Source organism: Lithobates pipiens, unplaced genomic scaffold, assembly GCF_037356315.1.
Source record: "Lithobates pipiens isolate NorthernLeopardFrog02 unplaced genomic scaffold, aLitPip1_a1.2 Scaffold_10, whole genome shotgun sequence".
Classification (NCBI taxonomy): Eukaryota; Metazoa; Chordata; class Amphibia; order Anura; family Ranidae; genus Lithobates; species Lithobates pipiens.
The window spans coordinates 4081267-4103766 of record NW_027507686.1 but is presented as its reverse complement, the minus strand read 5'-3'; the positions used below and the strand labels follow the sequence as shown (position 1 = coordinate 4103766).

The 22500-nt window shown below is 45.5% G+C and overlaps 1 protein-coding gene across 1 annotated transcript in view; it reads left to right on the top strand.

Moving 5' to 3' along the window:
* LOC143941307 (DNA topoisomerase 1-like) overlaps positions 1 to 22500 on the top strand; it is a 132769-nt gene that overhangs the window by 109504 nt on the left and 765 nt on the right. The window contains exons 6-11 of the mRNA XM_077463330.1: positions 3548 to 3691; positions 5976 to 6161; positions 12180 to 12248; positions 20004 to 20118; positions 20720 to 20847; positions 22457 to 22497. Of these exons, the coding sequence (XP_077319456.1) occupies positions 3548 to 3691; positions 5976 to 6161; positions 12180 to 12248; positions 20004 to 20118; positions 20720 to 20847; positions 22457 to 22497 (683 nt within the window). The remainder of the gene's footprint in view (positions 1 to 3547; positions 3692 to 5975; positions 6162 to 12179; positions 12249 to 20003; positions 20119 to 20719; positions 20848 to 22456; positions 22498 to 22500) is intronic.

Genomic DNA, 22500 nt, shown 5'->3' with positions numbered 1-22500 from the left:
GTAGAAGACCATCAGTATGTCTTGTGTGAGCATCTGCAGATAAATGTGCCTACTGCGATGCCCTTTAATGAAAATTCAGAGGCACACATTGGGGAGGTGGAGAAAGATGGAGATACACGGACACCCCCCCCCCCCCCCCCCAGCACCAAAAGCATGGGCAATAGAAGCAGATGAGGCCAGAGTTCTTCACGACTGACTTTGAAACCTAGGGCAGGAATGGTCACTATATGATGACTCTCACTTGTGTGTAAATTTCAGCCTGAAGGGTCCGAAGGTCCTCTTATGAAGGTCCTCTTATGAAGGTCCTCTTATGAAGGTCCTCTTATGAAGGTCCTCTTATGAAGGTCCTCTTATGAAGGTCCTCTTATGAAGGTCCTCTTATGAAGGTCCTCTTAGAAAGGTCCTCGTCTGCAGACCCCACTACCACCTACATCCCTGACTTTTGGGAAACCATGCAGTACAAAAAAACTACACTCCTCGGAATCGGCCTTATTCAGCCTGAAGGGGCTGAAGGTCCTCTTGTGACGGTCCTCTTGTGATGGTCCTCTTGTGACGGTCCTCTTGTGGCGGTCCTCTTGTGACGGTCCTCTTGTGACGGTCCTCTTGTGACGGTCCTCCTGTGACGGTCCTCCTGTGACGGTCCTCCTGTGACGGTCCTCCTGTGACGGTCCTCCTGTGACGGTCCTCCTGTGACGGTCCTCTTATGCAGACCCCACTACCACCTACATCCCTGACTTTTGGGAAACCACGCAGTACAAAAAAAACACTCCTCGGAATCGGCCTTACTCTGAGGTGATAAAAATATTGATGGATGTGTTATGGAGAGGTCTATAATTGAGAACTAGCTGACCCTATTGATTGTCTTCGCACATTCCTCAGCTCGGTCCGTCACCATTCCCAGGTCACTCCAGCTGACTCCGGAGGATTATGTGCATTGGCTGAATAATTGATGGATGGCGTTTCGACCCCCTGAAAGCGGGTGCAGGTGTTGCACATCTGAGCATTGGGACGGCAGGACTTCGAACCTTTCCAGGGCTGCAGCTGACAAATGTCTTGAGTTGGAAGCACTGGAAAGGTGCTTTGTGCGCCTTTTTTATTACCGCTCATGAATGCCTAACGCTCGTCGCCGGGGTAGATCTCGGCAGGCGGCCAGCGCTGATTTAAGTCAGGGAGGGAAAGAGCTATACTGGCTTCTGTCGCTAAGCAATGCTTGGTCATGTATTGCCACGGATAATAAAAATATATATACGCGTCGCGCGCGTCAACTGCTCCCAGAATCCCTTTCAAATAATGAATGGTTAAGCTGCGACAAACAGCGGAGTTTTTCAGAGGTTGACAAGCCCGGCAGGAGGATTAGAATTGCATACAGTAAAATTGGCTGCGTCAATCTGGCGGAATATCACATTATTAAACCCTTTTTTATGGGAAGGAGAAAGTTTAGGATTCTGACTGGAGAGACTTTGCAGAACGCTTTATTCTGAGATTAAATCCTGCAACGTGATTAACCCCCTTCTGTACCATGGAACAAACCGAAAAAACAAACCTTCAAACTAATAAAATACACAGAATTCTTTTACGGGAGCGGGATTTTACCCATCAATGGGCTTCTATTTCTGTCTGTGTAGGGATCACTGCTCATCCCAAACAGCCCACGTAATCCAAAACTGAAAAACGACCTCGGCCTGCAAGTCTCCATTAAGCCACGCCTCCTGACCTGTTTCGCTTTGACTAAACCCTGGTGGGCGAGGCAAAATGCATCAGTGGGCCCGGCTTAATGGCAGCCCGAGGCTGCTTTTCACTTTTGGATTACATGGGCTGTTTGTGTTGAGTGGCGATCCCCAAACACCTAAGGATTTTGCCAGCACCCTGTTAACCCCCGAGGATCTGAGGCAGAAGTTGACAATTACTCAGTCATGCAACACTGTAGCCATATGAAATGTCTGTCCTTTTTTTTTTTCTTCACACAAATAGACCTTTCTTTTGGTGGTATTTAATCACCGCTGTTTTTTGTTTTTTTTTTGTTAGTTTTTTTGCGTTATAAATCAAAAAAGACAAAATTTGGTAAAAAAAAAATTCTTTGTTTCTGTTAAAATTTATGGCCGAGTGTTGGGCAGAGTGTTGGGCAGAGTGTTGGGCAGAGTGTTGGGCAGAGTGTTGGGCAGAGTGTTGGGCAGAGTGTTGGGCAGAGTGTTGGGCAGAGTGTTGGGCAGGGTGTTGGGCAGGGTGTTGGGCAGGGTGTTGGGCAGGGTGTTGGGCAGGGTGTTGGGCAGGGTGTTGGGCAGGGTGTTGGGCAGAACACATCCAGCCCACAGTGCTGCTGCCATCTCTCCACCTCTCCCCTTGCACTGTACTGATCAGTACAGAGAGGGGAGGGAGGAACCGGCGTCATGCCGTGACGCTGGTTTGTTTACAAGTGATCACTCCGTCATTTGATGGAGCGATCACGTGGTAAACAGCCGCTATTAGCTACAGTTTACCGCGATCAGAGGACCCGGTGGTCACGGATGCTCCCGGGTGCACACCCCAGGGGATGCGCGGGAGCAAGATTCTGGGAGGGCGTCCCACAAACGTCCACCCAGAATAAGCCGACTGCACTATAGCCATCTTTCAGCTATGGCCCTGTCGGCATTTGTGGTTAAAGTGAATGTAAATCTCTCAACTGAAGAATGAACCGTGCATATCCCTCTCTGAGTACCAGCCCCAATCCAAAGCATTAAGTGTGATTTGTCTTCCCTCTGCTTCCCACATTAGTCACTTCTGCTAGGTTACCCTAACCCCACAAATTCTTGGGAGATGGCCCGCCTCCCCTCCAGCACACAGAAGGTAAATGACGGCCCCAGATGTGCACGTTCCCCCCTATGAGACTATTTAGAGCAGGGGGTCTCAAACAGACGGCCCTCCAGCTGTTTCAAAACTACAAGTCCCATCATGCCTCTGCCTGTGGGAGTCTTGCGTGTAACGGTCAGCCTTGCAATGCCTCAAGGGACTTGTAGTTTTGCAACAGCTGGAGGATCACCACTTTGAGGTCCCTGATTTAGAGGGAGTATTCTTTCCCTTCACTCGGGTCTCAGATTACACTTGGCTCTCCTCTCCTCTCTGTGCTGTGCAGTGTGTGGCATCAGATCCCTGCCCCCTGCCTGCTGGAGTTGAGAAAACGCCTTTTAACATGTTTTAGAAGGCTGTAGTACAGAGGGTGCAGGTAAACGGGTACAATTTATGCAGGAGGATTGGTTTAATCCAGGGGTCTCTAACTGGTGGCCCTCCAGCTGTTGTGGAACTACAAGTCCCATCATGGCCCTGCCTATGGAAGTCATGCTTGTAATCATCAGCCTTGCAATGCCTCATGGGAATTGAAGTTCTGCAACAGCTGGAGAGACACCAGTTGGACACCGCTGGTTTTAATCTGTGTATCAATTGAGGCCAGTCACTTCATTGGACATATGTAAGGGTTTGCAACCAATTTAACCCTTCCATCCAGTTTTCAAAAATTTAGAATCCAAATGTTGGCTTTATAAATTATAATTTAGAATTTTTGTGTGTTTTTTAGGGGGAAAAAGACTGGGAAAAATACGAAGTCGCTAGAAAACTGAAGAACCATGTTGACCACATTAGGAGAACCTATAGGGAGAACTTTAAATCCAAAGAGATGAAGATACGACAGAGGGCGGTGGCCCTTTACTTTATAGATAAGGTAAGGGGGCTCTATGATGGTGAAGCAGCTTAAGATTTGAAGGCCAAATTTTGAGCTCCCCTTAATGTACCTTTCTTAACCGCTCCAAGGAAATGCCTTCGAATGTGGTAACGAGGGGTAGTTTTTAGCATAAGCCGCACAAGGAAGGCAAAGGGACGACGACTCCCTATATATGTTCCCTACCCTTGGCCATAGAACTCTGCATTGCCCGTGTAACTGCTCAGGTAGCTGTGAAAGGGTCATCTGAAAGCACTCTGCTCAGTGCGCCATTTTGGCATATTACATCAAGGCCGGTAGAAAGGTTGGAACCCAGCCAAGCCACCATCGGAGCAAGAGTCTAGTTGTGGTGCCAACTATGACCCTGGGTGCTACATCCCGAAAATAGTTTGACACATTTTGTATGCAAGTTGAAATAGTTTTATAAATGTAGGAAAGGTGAATGACTGCGCTATAAACCCTATATAGTATTATATTTAGAAAGCAGCAAGTCTCAAATAGGCAATTGGAGTGCTAAAGAACACCCGTGAAAAAAACGTTGAAAGAATTGGATAAATGTAATAAAAAATCTGAATGTGATAAAGGATCCTTTCAACGGTATCCACACCATCCGTCACCATAAAGTGCGTAATCCTTAAGCTACCACCTCCTCCCTAAGGAGTGCACGCTTACCAGCTCACGCGGACCTCCTATTACGGAAGGTCAGCAACACTTGAGGCTCAAAACCCATCCAAGGCCTGAATCCATCCAGGGGAACTTGTGGGGCATAGAGATCCACCCTCAAGATGGCACCATCATGGGAGATCCAGCTTGTATGGGCCTCCTATTACGAAAAGGCCTCTATCCATCGAGGGGAGCTTGTGAGGCACAGAGATCCCCCGGGTGACAACATCATGGGAAATTCCAAAAACTATAAAGATCGCCATAGTATAAAAACCCTTTTAAAACATCGTATCGAGAAATAATTGCACTTGCATCAATAAGATTTTAAAATGGAATTTGTAATACTTATAAGAAGGCCAGCTAATTCAAAATGGCCCGCCCTTCCGTTATCCGAGAAGCGCGGTGACTTCAGTATTGTGCTCCGACCGACGTGTTTCATCACACAAGGACGTTGTCTTCTGCACAGGACGACGTCATTGTGTGACGACACACGTCAGGCAGAGGGACATTCTGATGTGACCATGCTTCTTGGATCCCGGAAAGGCTGTTATGAATTAGCCGGTTGCCTAGTGTATTATCAATTTAGCCATTGTAGTAATTCCAACACTGTGGATCGCTCTGAGGTGGATATTGAGAGCCCAGTACAAATCTTCATGACACACAATATGTCAAATCGAAGTTGCGTGTTGAACGAAGCCAAGGTATCAAAAGAAGCCAACACATTTCATGTGTAGGTGTGATAGTGCCGGTCTAATAGACATAAGGCATTGATATTGGATATATCCTAGAATTCAGTTTTCCTTCAGAGGTTGATGTGAGGGAAGGTGCCGTGTAGGGTGGACCTTGCTCTGGTCTCGGGCTGCAGCCTCTCTGGGGGTCTCTTTGGAAGGGATTCAGTGGATGGAAAAACTCTGGGGGTGGGTATCGATTAACGCCCAGTACAAAACCCAAAAAGCTCAGTGTTTGACTAAAGGTATCAAATGAAGCCAACAAGTTTCGAGGGAAATGTCTACCCCTTCCTCAGGCCTGAAACCGTGGCTATGAACTTGCGCAAGAGCTTGATCCAGTCTGTCAAACCTGGACTTAATGCAGGCTGTTGGCCAAGTTCGGGTGCATTAAAGTGATTCTAATGGTTTTAATAAAAAAAAAAAAGAATCAAACCTGTTGTACTTGCGTGCTCTGTGTAATGGTTTTGCACAGAGCAGCCCCCGATCCTCTTTTTTTTTTTTTTTTGGGTTCCCTGACAGCGGGAACCAATAGCAAGCTTCTTGCTGTTGCAGCACTTGAGCAGACTTGCTTCGAGGTGTCTTCCTGTGAATGGACATTGTCCGTTTACACAGAGCATGTCTTGGCCCTGCCCTGCTCTTTCCTCATTGGCTCACTGGCTGTGATTGACATCAGCAGGAGTCAATTGCTCCTGCTGCTGCTGTGTAAGCCAATGAGAGAGACCCAGGAGACCCACTGCTCTCATGTACATCACTGGATTGAGATGGGGCTCAGGTAAGTATAAAGAGGGCTTGGGGGGGGGGGCAGCACCCAGGAGGTTTTTTTTTTTACCTTGCATGGCTTGGTCCTCGGTCTTTGTTGCGCTGGCTCCTCACTCACTGGAATTTGTCATTGTCAGCTGGCTCTGAGAGCGGGTAATGAAAAGGAAGAAGGGGAGACGGCGGACACGGTCGGTTGCTGCTCGCTGAGAGTGGAGCACATTAAACTTTACCCAGAACTGGATGGAGAGAAGAATGTGGTGGAGTTCGACTTCCTGGGTAAAGATTGTATCCGGTACTACAACAAGGTTCCTGTGGAGAAGAAGGTAATGCTGCAAGGATTTAACCCTTCCATTTTCTGAATTTTAATGCTCTAATAAATTACCGCTTGCCCTTTATTCCTGATGGGGAACATAACGGTGGTCAACGTTGAAGGATGTTTGGGTTTTATGCCCGTCGTTTTTCTTAAGATACAGTAAAGCGGGTCCTATGTGTATATGGGATTGTATTATTATTTTTTTGGGTTAAACTAGATGGACTTGTGTGTTTTTTTATTTTTTTTTATTTTTTTTTCATCCTGATTATGTAACTATATCCACATGTTAATGACAGATGTGTGTGAATGCCTAGGCACTTGGTCTAAAAACGTGTTGAAGAGGCTTAAAAACCCATGTTATATGTGTACACAGTAGTGTCATCCAGCCCTAAAAAAGCATATAGACCCAAATCACCCCAAACAGAAGACAAGAGAAAAGGCGAGGGCTTCTAGAATGACAAACACGCCACTAATAAAGTAAAAACACTTCATTCTTGGCTATAAATATAGTGATATAAGTGATGAAAATACAATATGTGATACTGAAACCAATTCAATGTCTAAAATTATATAAAAAAAATGTATATAGAATGTCCAATATATAAAAAATAATGTATGGTTGGGTGGAAACCAGAACATTCAAATACTGGAAATGTGATTTAAACCAGTGAAAAAATAAAGTGTAGTCCAACATGGGCCAAATCATCCACCACAGGGGAGTGAAGGGACAGAAGAACCCAAATGCTGAACGCCGTTCAGTATGGAGAGCATCAAGAATATTGCATCCTCAACCAGGGCTGGACTGGGAAAGATATTTGGCCCTGGACTTCATCCAGACCGGCCCACTTACATTTTGAGTGTCCCATCAGCAGCCCCTTACATCAGAGTGTCCCATCACCAACCCCTTACATCAGTGTCCCATCAGCACCCCCTTACATCAGAGTGTCCCATCAGCACCCCCTTACATCAGAGTGTCCCATCAGCAGCCCCCTTACATCAGAGTGTCCCATCAGCACCCCCTTACATCAGAGTGTCCCATCAGCACCCCCTTACATCAGAGTGTCCCATCAGCACCCCCTTACATCAGTGTCCCATCAGCACCCCCTTACATCAGAGTGTCCCATCAGCACCCCCTTACATCAGAGTGTCCCATCAGCACCCCCTTACATCAGAGTGTCCCATCAGCACCCCCTTACATCAGAGTGTCCCATCAGCACCCCCTTACATCAGAGTGTCCCATCAGCACCCCCTTACATCAGAGTGTCCCATCAGCACCCCCTTACATCAGAGTGTCCCATCAGCACCCCCCTTACATCAGAGTGTCCCATCAGCAGCCCCCTTACATCAGAGTGTCCCATCAGCAGCCCCCTTACATCAGAGTGTCCCATCAGCAGCCCCCTTACATCAGAGTGTCCCATCAGCAGCCCCCTTACATCAGAGTGTCCCATCAGCAGCCCCCTTACATCAGAGTGTCCCATCAGCAGCCCCCTTACATCAGAGTGTCCCATCAGCAGCCCCCTTACATCAGAGTGTCCCATCAGCAGCCCCCTTACATCAGAGTGTCCCATCAGCAGCCCCCTTACATCAGAGTGTCCCATCAGCAGCCCCCTTACATCAGAGTGTCCCATCAGCAGCCCCCTTACATCAGAGTGTCCCATCAGCAGCCCCTTATATCAGAGTGGCCCACTGAGCCATCGGCCCACCGGGAAACTCCCGGTAGTCTCGATGGCCAGTACATGCCTGTCTTCAACAATGGTAAGAAGTGGGTGTGCCCTTACCGGAACTGGTGGACTCCAATGTCAGCGACATGGAATCATACAGGTATGGTGCCACAGGTGGCCAATGTATGGAACTCCAAAGGGACCAGGACCTCCGGGATGGAGTCCAAGGAAGAGATGGAAAGCCTCCAATCTTGGGAACGTCAAGCTGGATCACAGAGAGCTTGGCTTATCGCTCTCCACATTGCCTTTTTATTTTCATGATCACATTTTTTTTATCTTTGTACGGGGTTTTTAGAAATACCTTTTTTGATCTGCACTATTTCTAAAAACCCACGTACAAGGGAAAAAAATGTGATCGCAAAAATAAAAGCCAATGTGGAGAGAGATAAGCCAAGCTCTCTGTGATCCAGCTTGACGTTCCCAAGATTGGAGACCCATTTGGAGGTTTTCCATCTCTTCCTTGGATTCCATCCCGGAGGTCCTGGTCCCTTTTGGAGTTCCATACATTGGCCACCTGTGGCACCATGCTTGTGTGATTCCATGTCGCCGACATTGGAGTCCACCAGTTCCGGTAAGGGCACACGCACTTCTTTCCATTGTTGAGGATGCAATATTCCTGATGCTCTCCACACTGAACAATGTTCAGTATTTGGGTTCTTCTGTCCCTTCACTACCCTGTGGTGGATGATTTGGCCCATGTTGGACTACACTTTATTTTTTCACTGGTTTAAATCACTTTTCCAGTATTTGTATGTTCTGGTTTCCACTCAGCCATACATTTTTTATATATTGGACCTTCTGCATATATATTTTTTATATTTATAATTTTACACATTGGATTGGCTTCACAATCACCATTGTATTTTCATCACTTATATCACTATATTCAGGGGCGTAACTATAGGGGGTGCAGTAGTCGCGACCGCAACTGGGCCCTGTGCTGCAGGGGGCCCATGCAGCCCCCTCTACATATGGCCGGCAGCAGCATAGGCAGCTAGGGGTACCAGTGCACCATGCACACAGGTGGGTGGAGGGTGACTAGCTTAGCTCCATGCTCGACTATCGCACTGGCTGCTCTTTAGTTGTGCATTCCCCGCATGACCTGTGTCCTCGGCCGGCTCCTCAGAGTACCCCTCTCCTGCTCCATGCATTGCTGCTCAGTCCGATGTCTGTTCTCCCCAGCCAGAGTGGATACTTCTCCCGGGTAAACAAACTTTAAGCACCCAGATGCAGTGCAGCCCTATGAGAGCCCCCTGGAGGACACTGCAGGTTTGTCTGCCAGTCCCCCTCCTCCCCCGTCATACACAGATGATGAAAGGTCTTTCTGGGAGATATGCTGATCACCCGTCCAGCACACTGGATGGAGCCCAGGGTAACATGGATTAGTGCGCCATTACATACCCCCTCCATCTCCCCCTGGGGACAGGGGCCCCTTCTCACGTGGGGACAGGGACCCCTTCTCACCTGGGGGCAGTAACTTCATCTGCCCTGGAGAAAAGGACCTCATCTCTTCTGGGGACGGGGTCCCCATCCTGCCTAGGGACAGTCCCCCAATGGGGCACCTAAAAATAAAAAATAAAATAATAAAATAAAAACTACTGATGCCAGTGGTGGAACTACAGGGCTCACAAAGGTCATACCTGTGACCACGCCCTGGAGTTCCACCGCCGGACTCGGAGGGAAGGGCCCTGGCTTGGGTTCAGGGGGGCCCTTCATGGTTTCTTGCATCGGGGCCCTGAAGGTTCTAGTTACGTCACTGACTATATTTGTGTTTTACTGACTAGCGCTACATTTACCACCCAGATTTATTTGTTTGTCACATTGTTTATGTAGCTGCTTGTTTTTTAGTTACTTGGGATTAGCGCAGTAATATTCACTTTCCACCATTCTTGGATATAAAACATGGTGGTTAACTGTGGTTTCTAGTGCCCGACTTTCTCATAAATGTTATAGCTAGTCACGATGGACTGGCCAAATATATACACATACATGTGGGACACATACAACATAGAGCATATATTTCAAAAACGTCCGGACGCCTGGTGTATTGGTACAGGTTGTACTCATTCGGACAATGCCGATTACTCAGCAAGTGCTGTAAGTAAAGCAACCAAGTATCGACCCTCTGGAGCAGGGGTAGGGAACCTCGGCTCTCCAGCTGTTTTGAAACTACAAATCCCATCATGCCTCTGCCTCTAGCAGTCATGCTATGGTCCTGCAATGTCTCATGGGAGTTGTAGTTTTAAAACAACCGGAGAGCCAAGGTTCCCTACCGCTGCTCTGGAGGGTCGAGACGAAGCTACGCAATAGCATTATGAAACGCGTTGACCTCACTTCAGCCACACTACGGCGGCTTCGCCTGCTGTGTTGGTGAACCTCTCGGGGGAAACAGACAGGAAATCCTCCCACTTGAAAGGCAGTGAAGGCCGGATCTCTATGGATCTGCACCAGCCCCTATATATGGGGAGGAGCGGTGGCTACACGGCATCTCAGCATTTGATCTTTCAGACGGCACCCAGTTGTAAAATAATTTTAAATACATTTTAAAAAATCTTTTTGACACAAGGCTATACGGATAACTCAGAGTTGCGCTATCTTGAAGAGGACTACTTACACCATACCTCCCAACATTTTGAGATGGGAACAAGGAACACCTACTAACAAACATATGTAGGCATAGGACACGCCCCCTGCCCCACCCCTTAAAGGAGAATCAACCAAAAAAAGTTAATTAAATCCACAAGAACTTTTTTGTTTTTACCACTACTATTCCTTTTATATTGACTTTTAAAATATACAAATGCAGCAATTTATAAAAATTTAGCCCCGGGAAACCCCTTTTTGAAAGATAAAAAGTGCATTTTGTATACATCTATATCAGGGCCGTCTTTAATATTGATTGGACCCTGGGCAAAAATTTTCTTGCCCCCCCCCCCCCCCCCCCATGCAGTTTCGCTCTCTGCCTGCTCTGAGGCATACAATAAATAGACTCAAATTCAGTTTACAAAATCAGATCAGGCAGCTATTGCAATTGGTTTCCAGAGGTTACAGTGTATCATTACCGCTCACTGACTGGTCGCCAAAGGTACAGCACACATTACGGCTCACTGATTAGTTGCTAGAGGTTTACAGCACATGATTTCTGCTTGTTGATTGGTTGCTAGAGATTACTGTGGATATGACCTCAGTGGGGCATTTTATACATATCAATGCTGCCGGCCGCCATTATTTACATATAAATGGCAATGCTATTTACATATGAATTCCGGTAATTTACATGTAAATCATCTGTATACCACAATAGGGCAGAGCTGGGCAGCATTAGTAGCAGCACTTCAGACTGAGATATTGGGACACAGCACGGGACGAAAACCTCAAGGGAATTTAAACCAGGATATTTGGCAAGTGTGAGGCAGCTGCTTTGGGCCCCACAACGACAGGGCCCAGGGCAGCTGCTTCTTTTGCCCTGCCTTAAAGAGGAAGTAAACCCTGATGAGTTTACTTCCTCTTTCATTCCCTGCAAAGGCAAAGCATAATGGACTACTGTGCATCGCATTGTATAGTAGCCCATTATGTGTCACTTACCTGACACAGGAGCCAGCGAAGTCGCCGCTGTCCCCTGTAGTCCGCCGCATCCATCTTGCTGATGGCGTCTCGCAGCTCCGCCGCTGTCATTCGGCGGAGCCGCGATGACGTCACTCCCGCGCATGCGCACGGGAGCCGACACGCGCGGCAGATCCATTGTTGGAAATGCCGCGCCCAGTGCGCCTGCGCGTCGCTGTCTACGGCGCATGCGCCGTAGACAGCTGTGCCTGTCTTCAGGCAAATATCTCCTAAACCGTGTAGGTTTAGGAGATATTTCTTGGACCTACAGGTAAGCCTTAATCTAGGCTTACCTGTAGGTCAAAGTGGTTTGTAAGGGTTTACAACCACTTTAAAAACGGCCCTGATCTCTATAGATCAGACCGAAATGAGGAGGAATGAGGGAGAGAGGGACATTGCTCCAAATTAGGGACAGTCCCTCGAAATCAGGGACAGTTGGGATGTATGGTCACTGATCTGGGTATCCAACTGAAGATATGTGCCCCCCGGTCTGATTTCATGCATGGGGTTTATATCCACTTTAATTCAGAGAATGCATTTTTTTCCTTTTTAGTCACTTTAAGCAGGAGGGTTTCCGTAGCGGATCTTTACAAGTTTTAATGTTCCCGGCATATACAACACGCTTTGGAAGACACAAAAGACTAAAAGTTCTCTCTGTAGTTTCAGCGACTTTTTGATCGATCGCCCCGTTTTTTTCCTTTCAGGTGTTTAAAAACCTCCAGCTGTTTATGGACAACAAGCAGGAAGGAGATGATCTATTTGACAGACTGAATGTGAGTGTTTTCCCGGCGCGGAGCTGTTCCGAGGGGCTGATGAACACAGATGTATTAAACCTGGCAGGTGTTGGCGAGACGGCTGTCTGCAGAGCTGGCGGAAGAATCCCGCTGAGAGAGAGGAGCCTGGAGCCCCCCGGTGTCATCCTCCGCGCTCACAGAAGAGGAATGGCGCTCATCTCAGGGAGAGGATTGGGGAGGGGGGGGATATAATGGAAGATCGGTGATCCCTTCTAAACGGACGGCACGGGGCGTTCTGCTGACTTTAGGGGCAAAAAGCAGCGAGGTGTCAGCAGAACGCCCAGAGCCGTCTGTTTAGAAGGGATCACCGATCTTCCATTATATCCTCCCCCCCCCCCCCCCATCCTCTCCCTGTTATGAGCGCCATTCCTCTTCTGTGAACCGGCCCCAGCCTGGGCCGCCAAGTATCATCCGCCCCCCGGAGATGATCGCATATGGCGTTCTTCCTTATCCAGGGAAGACAGGATTGGCATTGTTCTGCAAATGTAGCCGTCCCAGAGTACGAAATACTGCACACACCGGGCACTCCGATTACAGACAATTGCAAGTCCATCTTTAATTCCTTCAGTTGTATTGAAGGCTTTTTAGAAGCAGCGGCTGGCGTGCGTTCCAGCTGGATCAACGCGGTGCCGATGCGGCAATATTGGCAAAGAAACCTAGAAAAGTGGCAGAAAAAAGACCAAGTGGTTCATTGAGTGTGACCATTTAAAAAAAAATATATATATATATAGAATAAAAAATTGAAAGTATGTATACATTTTTTATGGTACTTATACAGTAGGACCTTGGATTACAAGCATAATCCATTCCAGGAGAATGCTTGTAATCCAAATCACTGTTATCAAGGCGACTTTCCCCATAGAAGTCAATGGAAACAAAGATAATTCGTTCCACATTGACTTCTATTACATGCAATACCGCATGTGGCCAGAGGTGGGAGGGGGGCGCCGGAGAGCCTTGTAAATACTCGGGAACCAGTCCGAGTGTCACCGGTGACCCCGCACCTCTGGCCAAATGCGCCACTGCAAACCCCATTAGCTTGAATTCTGCTTGTTTTGTGAGACAACACTCGCAAACGGAGTCAGAATTAAAAATAAAAGTTGCTAGTCTTTTGAAAACGCTTGTTAACCGCGTTACTCGTAAACCAAGGTTCCGCTGTATAGCGCAGTCAATTTATGCAACGCTTTACATATACATTGTAAGCTCCTTGAGGGTAGGGACTGATATGAATGTACAATCTAAGGTCCCTAACTCACATTCATATACTGGGGCCAATTTAACCAGATGCCAATTGACCTACCAGCATGTCTTTGGAGAATATATATATATATATCTATATATCCTATATTGCCAAAAGTATTGGGACGCCTGCCTTTACACACACATAAACTTGAATGCCATCCCGGTCTTGGTCCATAGGGTTCAATATTGAGTTGGCTCCGCCCTTTGCAGCTATAACAGCTTCACCTCTTCTGGGAAGGCCGTCCACAAGGTTTAGGAGATGTGTCTATGGGAATGTTTGACCATTCTTCCAGAAGAGCATTTGTGAGGTCAGGCACTGATGTAGGCCTGGCTCACATTCTCCGCTCTAATTCCAAAGGTATTCTATGGGGTTGAGGTCAGTCAAGTTCCTCCCCCCCAAACTTGCCCCTCCATGTCTTTATGGACCTTGCTTTGTGCACTGGTGGGGCAGTCATGTTGGAACAGGAAGGGGCCGTCCCCTAAACTGTTCCCTCAATGTTGGGAGCATGAAAGAAATTGTCCAAAATGTCTTGATATGCTGACGCCTGAGGAGTTCCCTTCACTGGAACTAAGGGACCAAACCCAACCCCTGAAAAACAACCCCCCACACCATAATCCCCCCTCCACCCCACACCATAATCTCCCCCTCCACCAAATGATTTGGACCAGTGCACAAAGCAAGGTCCATAAAGACATGGATGAACACCAGTCAGCCATGACTAAAACCTGAAGGTCAAAACGCGTTGTCTTCGTTTTTATCTTTTTTTCACCATGATCAGTAGAGTACACGTTTTACTTGATGTAATGTGGTGGCAGCTTTTGCTGATTGAAGAATGGAGGTTTGCAGAGACCTCTCAGGCTGGGTGTCATGACCTCGAGGCTGATGATGAATCCTATGGAGCTGGTAGCTCAAATACACCTTCAAAGTTCCAAAAGAAACCTCCGCCTGTGTAGGCAAAAAATCCTTGCATCTGCCCTGGGTATAGTGATGGGTATAGTGATGGGTATAGTGATAATGGGGGGGATACTACAAAGCAGTGACTGGTCTATGAGGAACCAATCACTAAACCCAAGTGCGGTCACATGGAGAGTGTACCAGCTTCAGAAGTCTTTGGGAAGGATGGGGGAGGGGGAGGGGTGTCCTTTATAAAGGCATGCTTTGTGACATTTTTGAATTTGATACAGCGCCTTGAAAAAGTATTCATACCCCTTGAAATTTTCAACATTTTCTCATGTTACAACCCAAAACGTAAATGTATTTTATTGGGATTTTATGTGATAGACCAATACAAAGTGGCTCATAATTCTGAAGTGGAAGGAAAATGATACAAATATGTAAAAAGTGTGGGGGGGGGGTATTTGTATTCGGCCCCCTTTACTCTGATACCCCCAACTAAAATCTAGTGGAACCAATTGCCTTCAGAAGTCGCCTAATTAGTACATAGTCCACCTGTGTGTCATTTAATCTCAGTAAAAAATACAGCTGTTCTGTGAAGCCCTCAGAGGTTCGTTAGAGAACCTTAGTGAAACAGCATTATGAAGGCCAAGGAACACACCAGACAGGTCAGGGATAAAGTTGTGGAGAAGTATAAAGCAGGGTTGGGTTATAAGAAAAATCTCCCAAGCTTTGAACATCTCATGGAGCTCTGTTCAATCCATCATTGGAAAATGGAAAGAGTATGGCACAACTGCAAAACCTACCAAGACATGGCCGTCCACCTAAACTGACCGGGCCGGGCAAGGAGAGCATTCATCAGAGAAGAGCCAAGAGGCCCATGGTAACTCTGGAGGAGCTGCAGAGATCCACAGCTCAGGGGGGAGAATCTGTCCACAGGACAACTATTAGTCGTCTCTCCACAAATCTGCCCTTTATGGAAGAGTGACAAGAAGAAAGACATTGGAGAAAGAAAGTCATAAGAAGTCCTGTTTGTAGTTTGTGAGAAGCCATGTGGGGGAGGGGGCAGAAAACATGTGGAAGAAGGTGATCTGGTCAGAGGAGACCAAAATTCTACTTTATGGCCTAAAAGCAAAACGCTATGTGTGGGGAAAACTAACACCGCCCATCCCCCTGAACACACCATCCCCACCGTGAGACATGGTGGTGGCAGCATCATGTGGTGGGGATGGTTTTCTTCAGCAGGGACAGGGAAGCTGGTCAGAGTTGATGGGAAGATGGATGGAGACAAATACAGGACAATCTCAGAAGAAAACCAGTTAGTCTACAAAAGACTTGAGACCGAGGGGGAGGTTCACCTTCCAGCAGGACAACGACCAGAAACATCCAGCCAGAGCTACAATGGAATGGTTTACATCAAAGCATATTCATGTGTTAGAATGGCCCAGTCACAGTCCAGACCTAAATCCCATTGAGAATCTGTGGCAAGACTTGAAAATTGCTGTTCAGACGCTCTCCATCCAATCTGACAGAGCTTGAGATATTTTACAAAGAAAAATGGGCAAAAATTTCCCTCTGTAGATGTGCAAAGCTGGTAGAGACACCCCCAAAAAGACTTGCAGCTGTAATTGCAGGGAAAGGGGGTTCTACAAAGTATTGACTTGGGGGGGGGGGGGGGGGGGCGCCCCCCATCACACACACACTTTTAAAATTATTTATTTGTAAACAATTTTCTTTCCATTTCACAATTATGTGACACATTGTGTTGGTCTATCACATAAAATCCTAATAAAATAAATTAAAGTTTTTGGTTTTCGGGGGGCTTTAGTAACCAAAACTGCAGTGTTTATCCTCATGACACATCACAGGAAGCACCTCCATGGTTAGCAGAGGGCAGAATTAAAATTGGACTTGGGGAAACTTAACATTAATAAGTCCCGGGACCAGATGGTTTGCACCCGAGGGTACTTGGAAAACTCAGTCAAGTAATTGCCAGGCCATTGTTCCTAACTTTTACTGACAGTCTACTGACTGAAATGGTACCAGCTGATTGGAGAAAAGCCAATGTAGCTCCAATATTTAAAAAGGGCCCAAAATACATTTCTGGGAATTTAAAGACCAGTTAGCCTAACATCAATAGTATGTAAGCTCTTGGAGGGGATGATAAGGGAATATATACAAGATTTTAGTAATCTGTATCATTAGCAGTAATCAGCATGAATTCATGAAGAATCGTTCTTTCCAAACCAATCTACTAACCTTCTATGAGGAGGTGAATTGCCATCTGGATAAAGGAAGGCCCGTAGATGTGGTGTATCTAGATAAAGGAAGGCCCGTAGATGTGGTGTATCTAGATAAAGGAAGGCCCGTAGACGTGGTGTATCTAGATAAAGGAAGGCCCGTAGATGTGGTGTATCTAGATAAAGGAAGGCCCGTAGACGTGGTGTATCTAGATAAAGGAAGGCCCGTAGACGTGGTGTATCTGGATAAAGGAAGGCCCGTAGACGTGGTGTATCTGGATAAAGGAAGGCCCGTAGACGTGGTGTATCTAGATAAAGGAAGGCCTGTAGACGTGGTGTATCTAGATAAAGGAAGGCCGTAGACGTGGTGTATCTAGATAAAGGAAGGCCCGTAGATGTGGTGTATCTGGATAAAGGAAGGCCCGTAGATATGGTGTATCTGGATAAAGGAAGGCCCGTAGACGTGGTGTATCTAGATAAAGGAAGGCCCGTAGATGTGGTGTATCTAGATAAAGGAAGGCCCGTAGATGTGGTGTATCTAGATAAAGGAAGGCCCGTAGACGTGGTGTATCTAGATAAAGGAAGGCCCGTAGATGTGTATCTAGATAAAGGAAGGCCCGTAGATGTGTATCTAGATAAAGGAAGGCCAGTAGACGTGGTGTATCTGGATAAAGGAAGGCCCGTAGATGTGGTGTATCTAGATAAAGGAAGGCCCATAGATGTGTATCTAGATAAAGGAAGGCCAGTAGACGTGGTGTATCTGGATAAAGGAAGGCCCGTAGATGTGGTGTATCTAGATAAAGGAAGGCCCGTAGACGTGGTGTATCTAGATAAAGGAAGGCCCGTAGATGTGGTGTATCTAGATAAAGGAAGGCCCGTAGATGTGGTGTATCTAGATAAAGGAAGGCCCATAGACGTAGTGTATCTAGATAAAGGAAGGCCCGTAGATGTGTATCTAGATAAAGGAAGGCCCGTAGATGTGGTGTATCTGGATAAAGGAAGGCCCGTAGATGTGGTGTATCTAGATAAAGGAAGGCCCGTAGATGTGGTGTATCTGGATAAAGGAAGGCCCGTAGACGTGGTGTATCTAGATAAAGGAAGGCCCGTAGACGTGGTGTATCTAGATAAAGGAAGGCCCGTAGACGTGGTGTATCTAGATAAAGGAAGGCCCGTAGATGTGGTGTATCTAGATAAAGGAAGACCCGTAGATGTGGTGTATCTAGGTAAAGGAAGGCCCGTAGACGTGATGTATCTAGATAAAGGAAGGCCCGTAGACGTGGTGTATCTAGATAAAGGAAGGCCCGTAGACGTGGTGTATCTGGATTTTACAAAAGCATTTGAGACCGTTCCCCATAAATGTTTACTGTATTAAATAAGTTACGTTGGCATGGACCATAAGGTGAGTAGATGGATTGGAAACTGTCTAGAAGGGTGAGTTCAGAGGGTGGTGATAAATGGGGAGTACTGGGAATGGTCGGGGTGGGTAGTGGGGTCCCCCAGGGTTCTGTGCTGGGACCAATCCTATTTAATTTGTTCATAAATGACCTGGAGGAGGGGGATGGGGGAAACAGCTCAATCTCTGTATTTGCGGATGATACTAAGCTAAGCAGGGCAATAACTTCTCCGCAGGATGTGGAAACCTTGCAAGAAGATCTGAACAAATGAATGGGGGGAGGGGCAACTACATGGCAAACGAGGTTCAATGTACAGAAATGTAAAATAATGCATTTGGGTGTCAAAAATCTGAATGCAATCTATAGACTGGGGGGAGAACCTCTGGGGGGATCGAGGATGGAGAAGGACCTGGGGGTCCTAGAAGATGATGGGCTCAGCAATGCCAAGCTGCTGCTAACAAAGCAAACTGAATATTGGCATTAAAAAGGGGATCAACTCCAGAGATAAAACGATAATTCTCCCGCTCTACAAGACTCTGGTCCGGCCGCACCTGGAGTATACTGTCCAGTTCTGGGCACCAGTCCTCAGGAAGGATGTACTGGAAATGGAGCGACTGCAAAGAAGGGCAACAAAGCTAATAAAGGGTCTGGAGGATATTAGATATGAGGAAAGGTTGTGAGCTCTGAACTTATTCTCTCTGGAGAAGAGACGCCTGAGAGGGGATATGATTTCATTATATAAATACCGGACTGGTGACCCCACAATATATAAATACCGGACTGGTGACCCCACAGTATATAAATACTGGACTGGTGGGGTCACCAGTCCGGTATTTATATACTGTGGGGTAACCAGTCCGGTATTTATATATTGTGGGGTCACCAGTCCGGTATTTATATACTGTGGGGTCACCAGTCCGGTATTTATATATTGTGGGGTCACCAGTCCGGTATTTATATATTGTGGGGTCACCAGTCCGGTATTTATATAATGAAATCATATCCCCTCTCAGGTGTCTCTTCTCCAGAGAGAATAAATATATATAAATATATAAATACCGTACTGGTGACCCCACAATATGGATAAAACTTTTCTGCAGAAGGGAGTTTAACAAGGCTCGTGGCCACTTAACCTTAAACTGTGTAGAGGGTTCTTTACTGTAAGAGTGGCAAGGATGTGGAATTCCCTTCCACAGGCGGTGGTCTCAGCGGGGAGCATCGATAGTTTCAAGAAACTATTAGATAAGCACCTGAATGACCACAACATACATGATATACAATGTAATACTGACATATAATCACACAACATACATGATATACAATGTAATACTGACATATAATCACACAACATACATGATATACAATGTAATACTGACATATAATCACACAACATACATGATATACAATGTAATACTGACATATAATCACACAACATACATGATATACAATGTAATACTGACATATAATCACACAGAGGTTGGATTTGTCTTTTTTTCAACCTCCCCTTCTATGTAACTATGGTGGTAACATGACAAAATGTGGAAAATTTCAAGGTGTATGAATATTTTTTCAAGGCGCTGTATGTGGTTGTCCTAAAGGGTTTTCTGCCAAAATGGGAGTCCCCCTTTTAATATCATGTATACGGATGTATGCCTCAGTCATGAGCGGATTGATACGAATGCTCCGACAAATCCAGAATGTTAACTGACCACTCTGCAATCCTTTCCCTAACCTCTCCTGTAATCCTGGCAGCTCCACGTTTTCCCACCTGTCCGGTATCACAAGTCAAATAATGAGATCTGTACACACAACCTATTAGATGCCCCCTGATGGAGGACCGGCTTCTAGACGCATCTTTTGGAAGGGTTTTGTCTCCATCTCTTGGACGAGTCGATGAATTTCAGGCTACATCAGAAATTCCAGCTAAATAAACCAATTTGCTGACCCGAGTTCTCTTCTACAGACGCCCATGCTGAACAAACACCTGCAGTCATTGATGGAAGGACTGACGGCCAAGGTCTTCAGGACATACAACGCCTCCATCACGCTGCAACAGCAACTTGAGGAGTTGACCGAGCGTAAGATGACCGTTCTTTTATTTTTTATGTTATACATTTGGGGGATGTGGGCAGATTGTTGGGCAGATTTGCTAAAGTAGTTAAGAATCTTTTACTTTAAATTGTGTGGATATTCACATTATTCACCCAATCATGTGAAGAACGGATGGTTTACTTGTTTCACCCACACGTGATCGGTTATTCAAAATGACATGGGGGGGCCGGGTGAAGAAAAAAACCAGCGGGGAGCAGCAATCCAACAAACTCAGATGTTGGTTCACAAGTATTTTCCAGGCATCACATTAGAGAAATCATAGCAACAAAATGTATAAATATCTGTCTTTGCTACATATATGCATTTTTTTTTTTTCCTTCTGATTTCAACATTTTCCCTCCATCCAGCGGAAGGGGCAGCCCCAGAAAAGATCCTGTCTTATAATAGCAACAAAATGTATAAATATCTGTTTTTATATATATATATATATATATATATATATATATATATATATATATATATATATATATATATATATATATATATATATATATATATATATATATATATATATATGCATTTTTTTTCCTTCTGATTTCAAAATTTCAACATCTTGTCTCCATCCAGCGGAAGGGGCAGCCCCAGAAAAGATCCTGTCTTATAATAGAGCCAACAGAGCGGTTGCAATACTATGTAACCATCAGCGGGCACCACCCAAGACTTTTGACCAGTCCATGGCCAACTTGAGGACCAAGGTGAGACATCAACTATTTTCTGTATGCTCCAAGAACAGTAGCAACCAACCAGATTCTAATGGTACAGGGAAAAGGGTAGGGATTTCCACGGTGCCTCCAAGAGTACAATAGTAACTTAGTCAGTTATTATGAAGAAACCATGTCATAATTAATAAAAGTACAACATTTTATTCAAATACAAAGGTTAAAAACAATTTCATAGGCTTGTCTAATCCTTTGGCTGCAAATTGGTCCGGGGCTTAAGTGGTTAACGACATTCGTTCTACTTGTGTACATTAAAGGATCTCTAAATCCAATAGCAAAAAATTTAACATTGCCGTCCTAGGCGTGCGCAGGGGGTGGGCCAGGTGTGATGCACTGGGCTGCGCACATCTATGGTTGCAGTTTACCAATCCTTGAATGGTGGCGGCGGCATTCGTTTTTCTTTGCAGGCTGAAAACCTTTTATAAGCAAGAAGAGAAACCACTACTTGATCTTCTCATGTCAAAAATACAGTAAAAGAAAAACAATGTTCTCTTCCTTACAACCTATATTCTATAAACTCCAAACTACTAGGCTTGTGCAATTCGTTTCATAACAAATCGAAATTCGGCTGAATTTTGCATCTTTCTGACATTCGGATGCATCCGAATGTCCGAATAAAAAAATAACAAATTACAAGGAATACGAAAGAAATATAACGAATGAATTCGACATGATTCAAAATTATTTCAACCGCATTCGGAAATATTTTGTGACCCGAATTTAGGGCCATGTATCTCGGGGTCACTTGGTGCTAGAAACTCCAAATTTGGATATGTTGTAGTGCTAGTAATATTGTGTTTGCTTTCCAAATTTGGGGTTTCTAGCTATAAGTGACCCCAAGATATGTGGCCCTAAAATCGGGTCGCAAAATGTTATTAGTTATTAGAGCACTACAACATATCCAAATTTGGAGTTTCTAGCACCAAGTGACCCCGAGATACATGGCCCTAAATTCGGGTCACAAAATATTTCCGAATGCGGTTGAAATAATGTCGAATCATGTCGAATTAATTTCAAATCTGGTAGAAATATTTTCGAATTTGGTTTAAATATTTTCGAATGTGGCCGATTTTTCGAATTCGGTAGAAAACTAAACGAAATCTGAAAACGAATTTAAGGAAGTTAACGAATATAACTAAATGAAATTAATGAATTAACGAATTAAAACGAAACAAATTTTTTCCTTTTGCACATGTCTACAAACTACCCTTCCCTCATGGAATGAAGTGGAAGACAAGTTTGTAGTCCATTTCGGGAGCATAGCCTGGGTGACAACCATGGATTTGTCCATAGACACCCTGAGCGAGCGTAGCCATAAAGACAAGGATGTAGGTTATCGTGTGGGGAAAAAAGAAAACGAATGCAAGCACCACATCTAAGAATCCTTATCCCTGGGAAAACTCAGGCAAGGTGCCCATGATTCTAGGTTATGCTGGTGTAAAACATTCCATCACTGCTACCTCCTCGTTTTTATAAAATCGCATAGGGCTCAATATATGAGTGTCTAAGCGGAACTTCCTTAGTGGTAATCAATCTTTTTTATTTTTTTTTTTTTTTTGATGCAATTGATGATTTTCACTGCTAGATCGATGCCAGGAAAGAACAAATGGCGCTGGTCAAGAAGGAGCT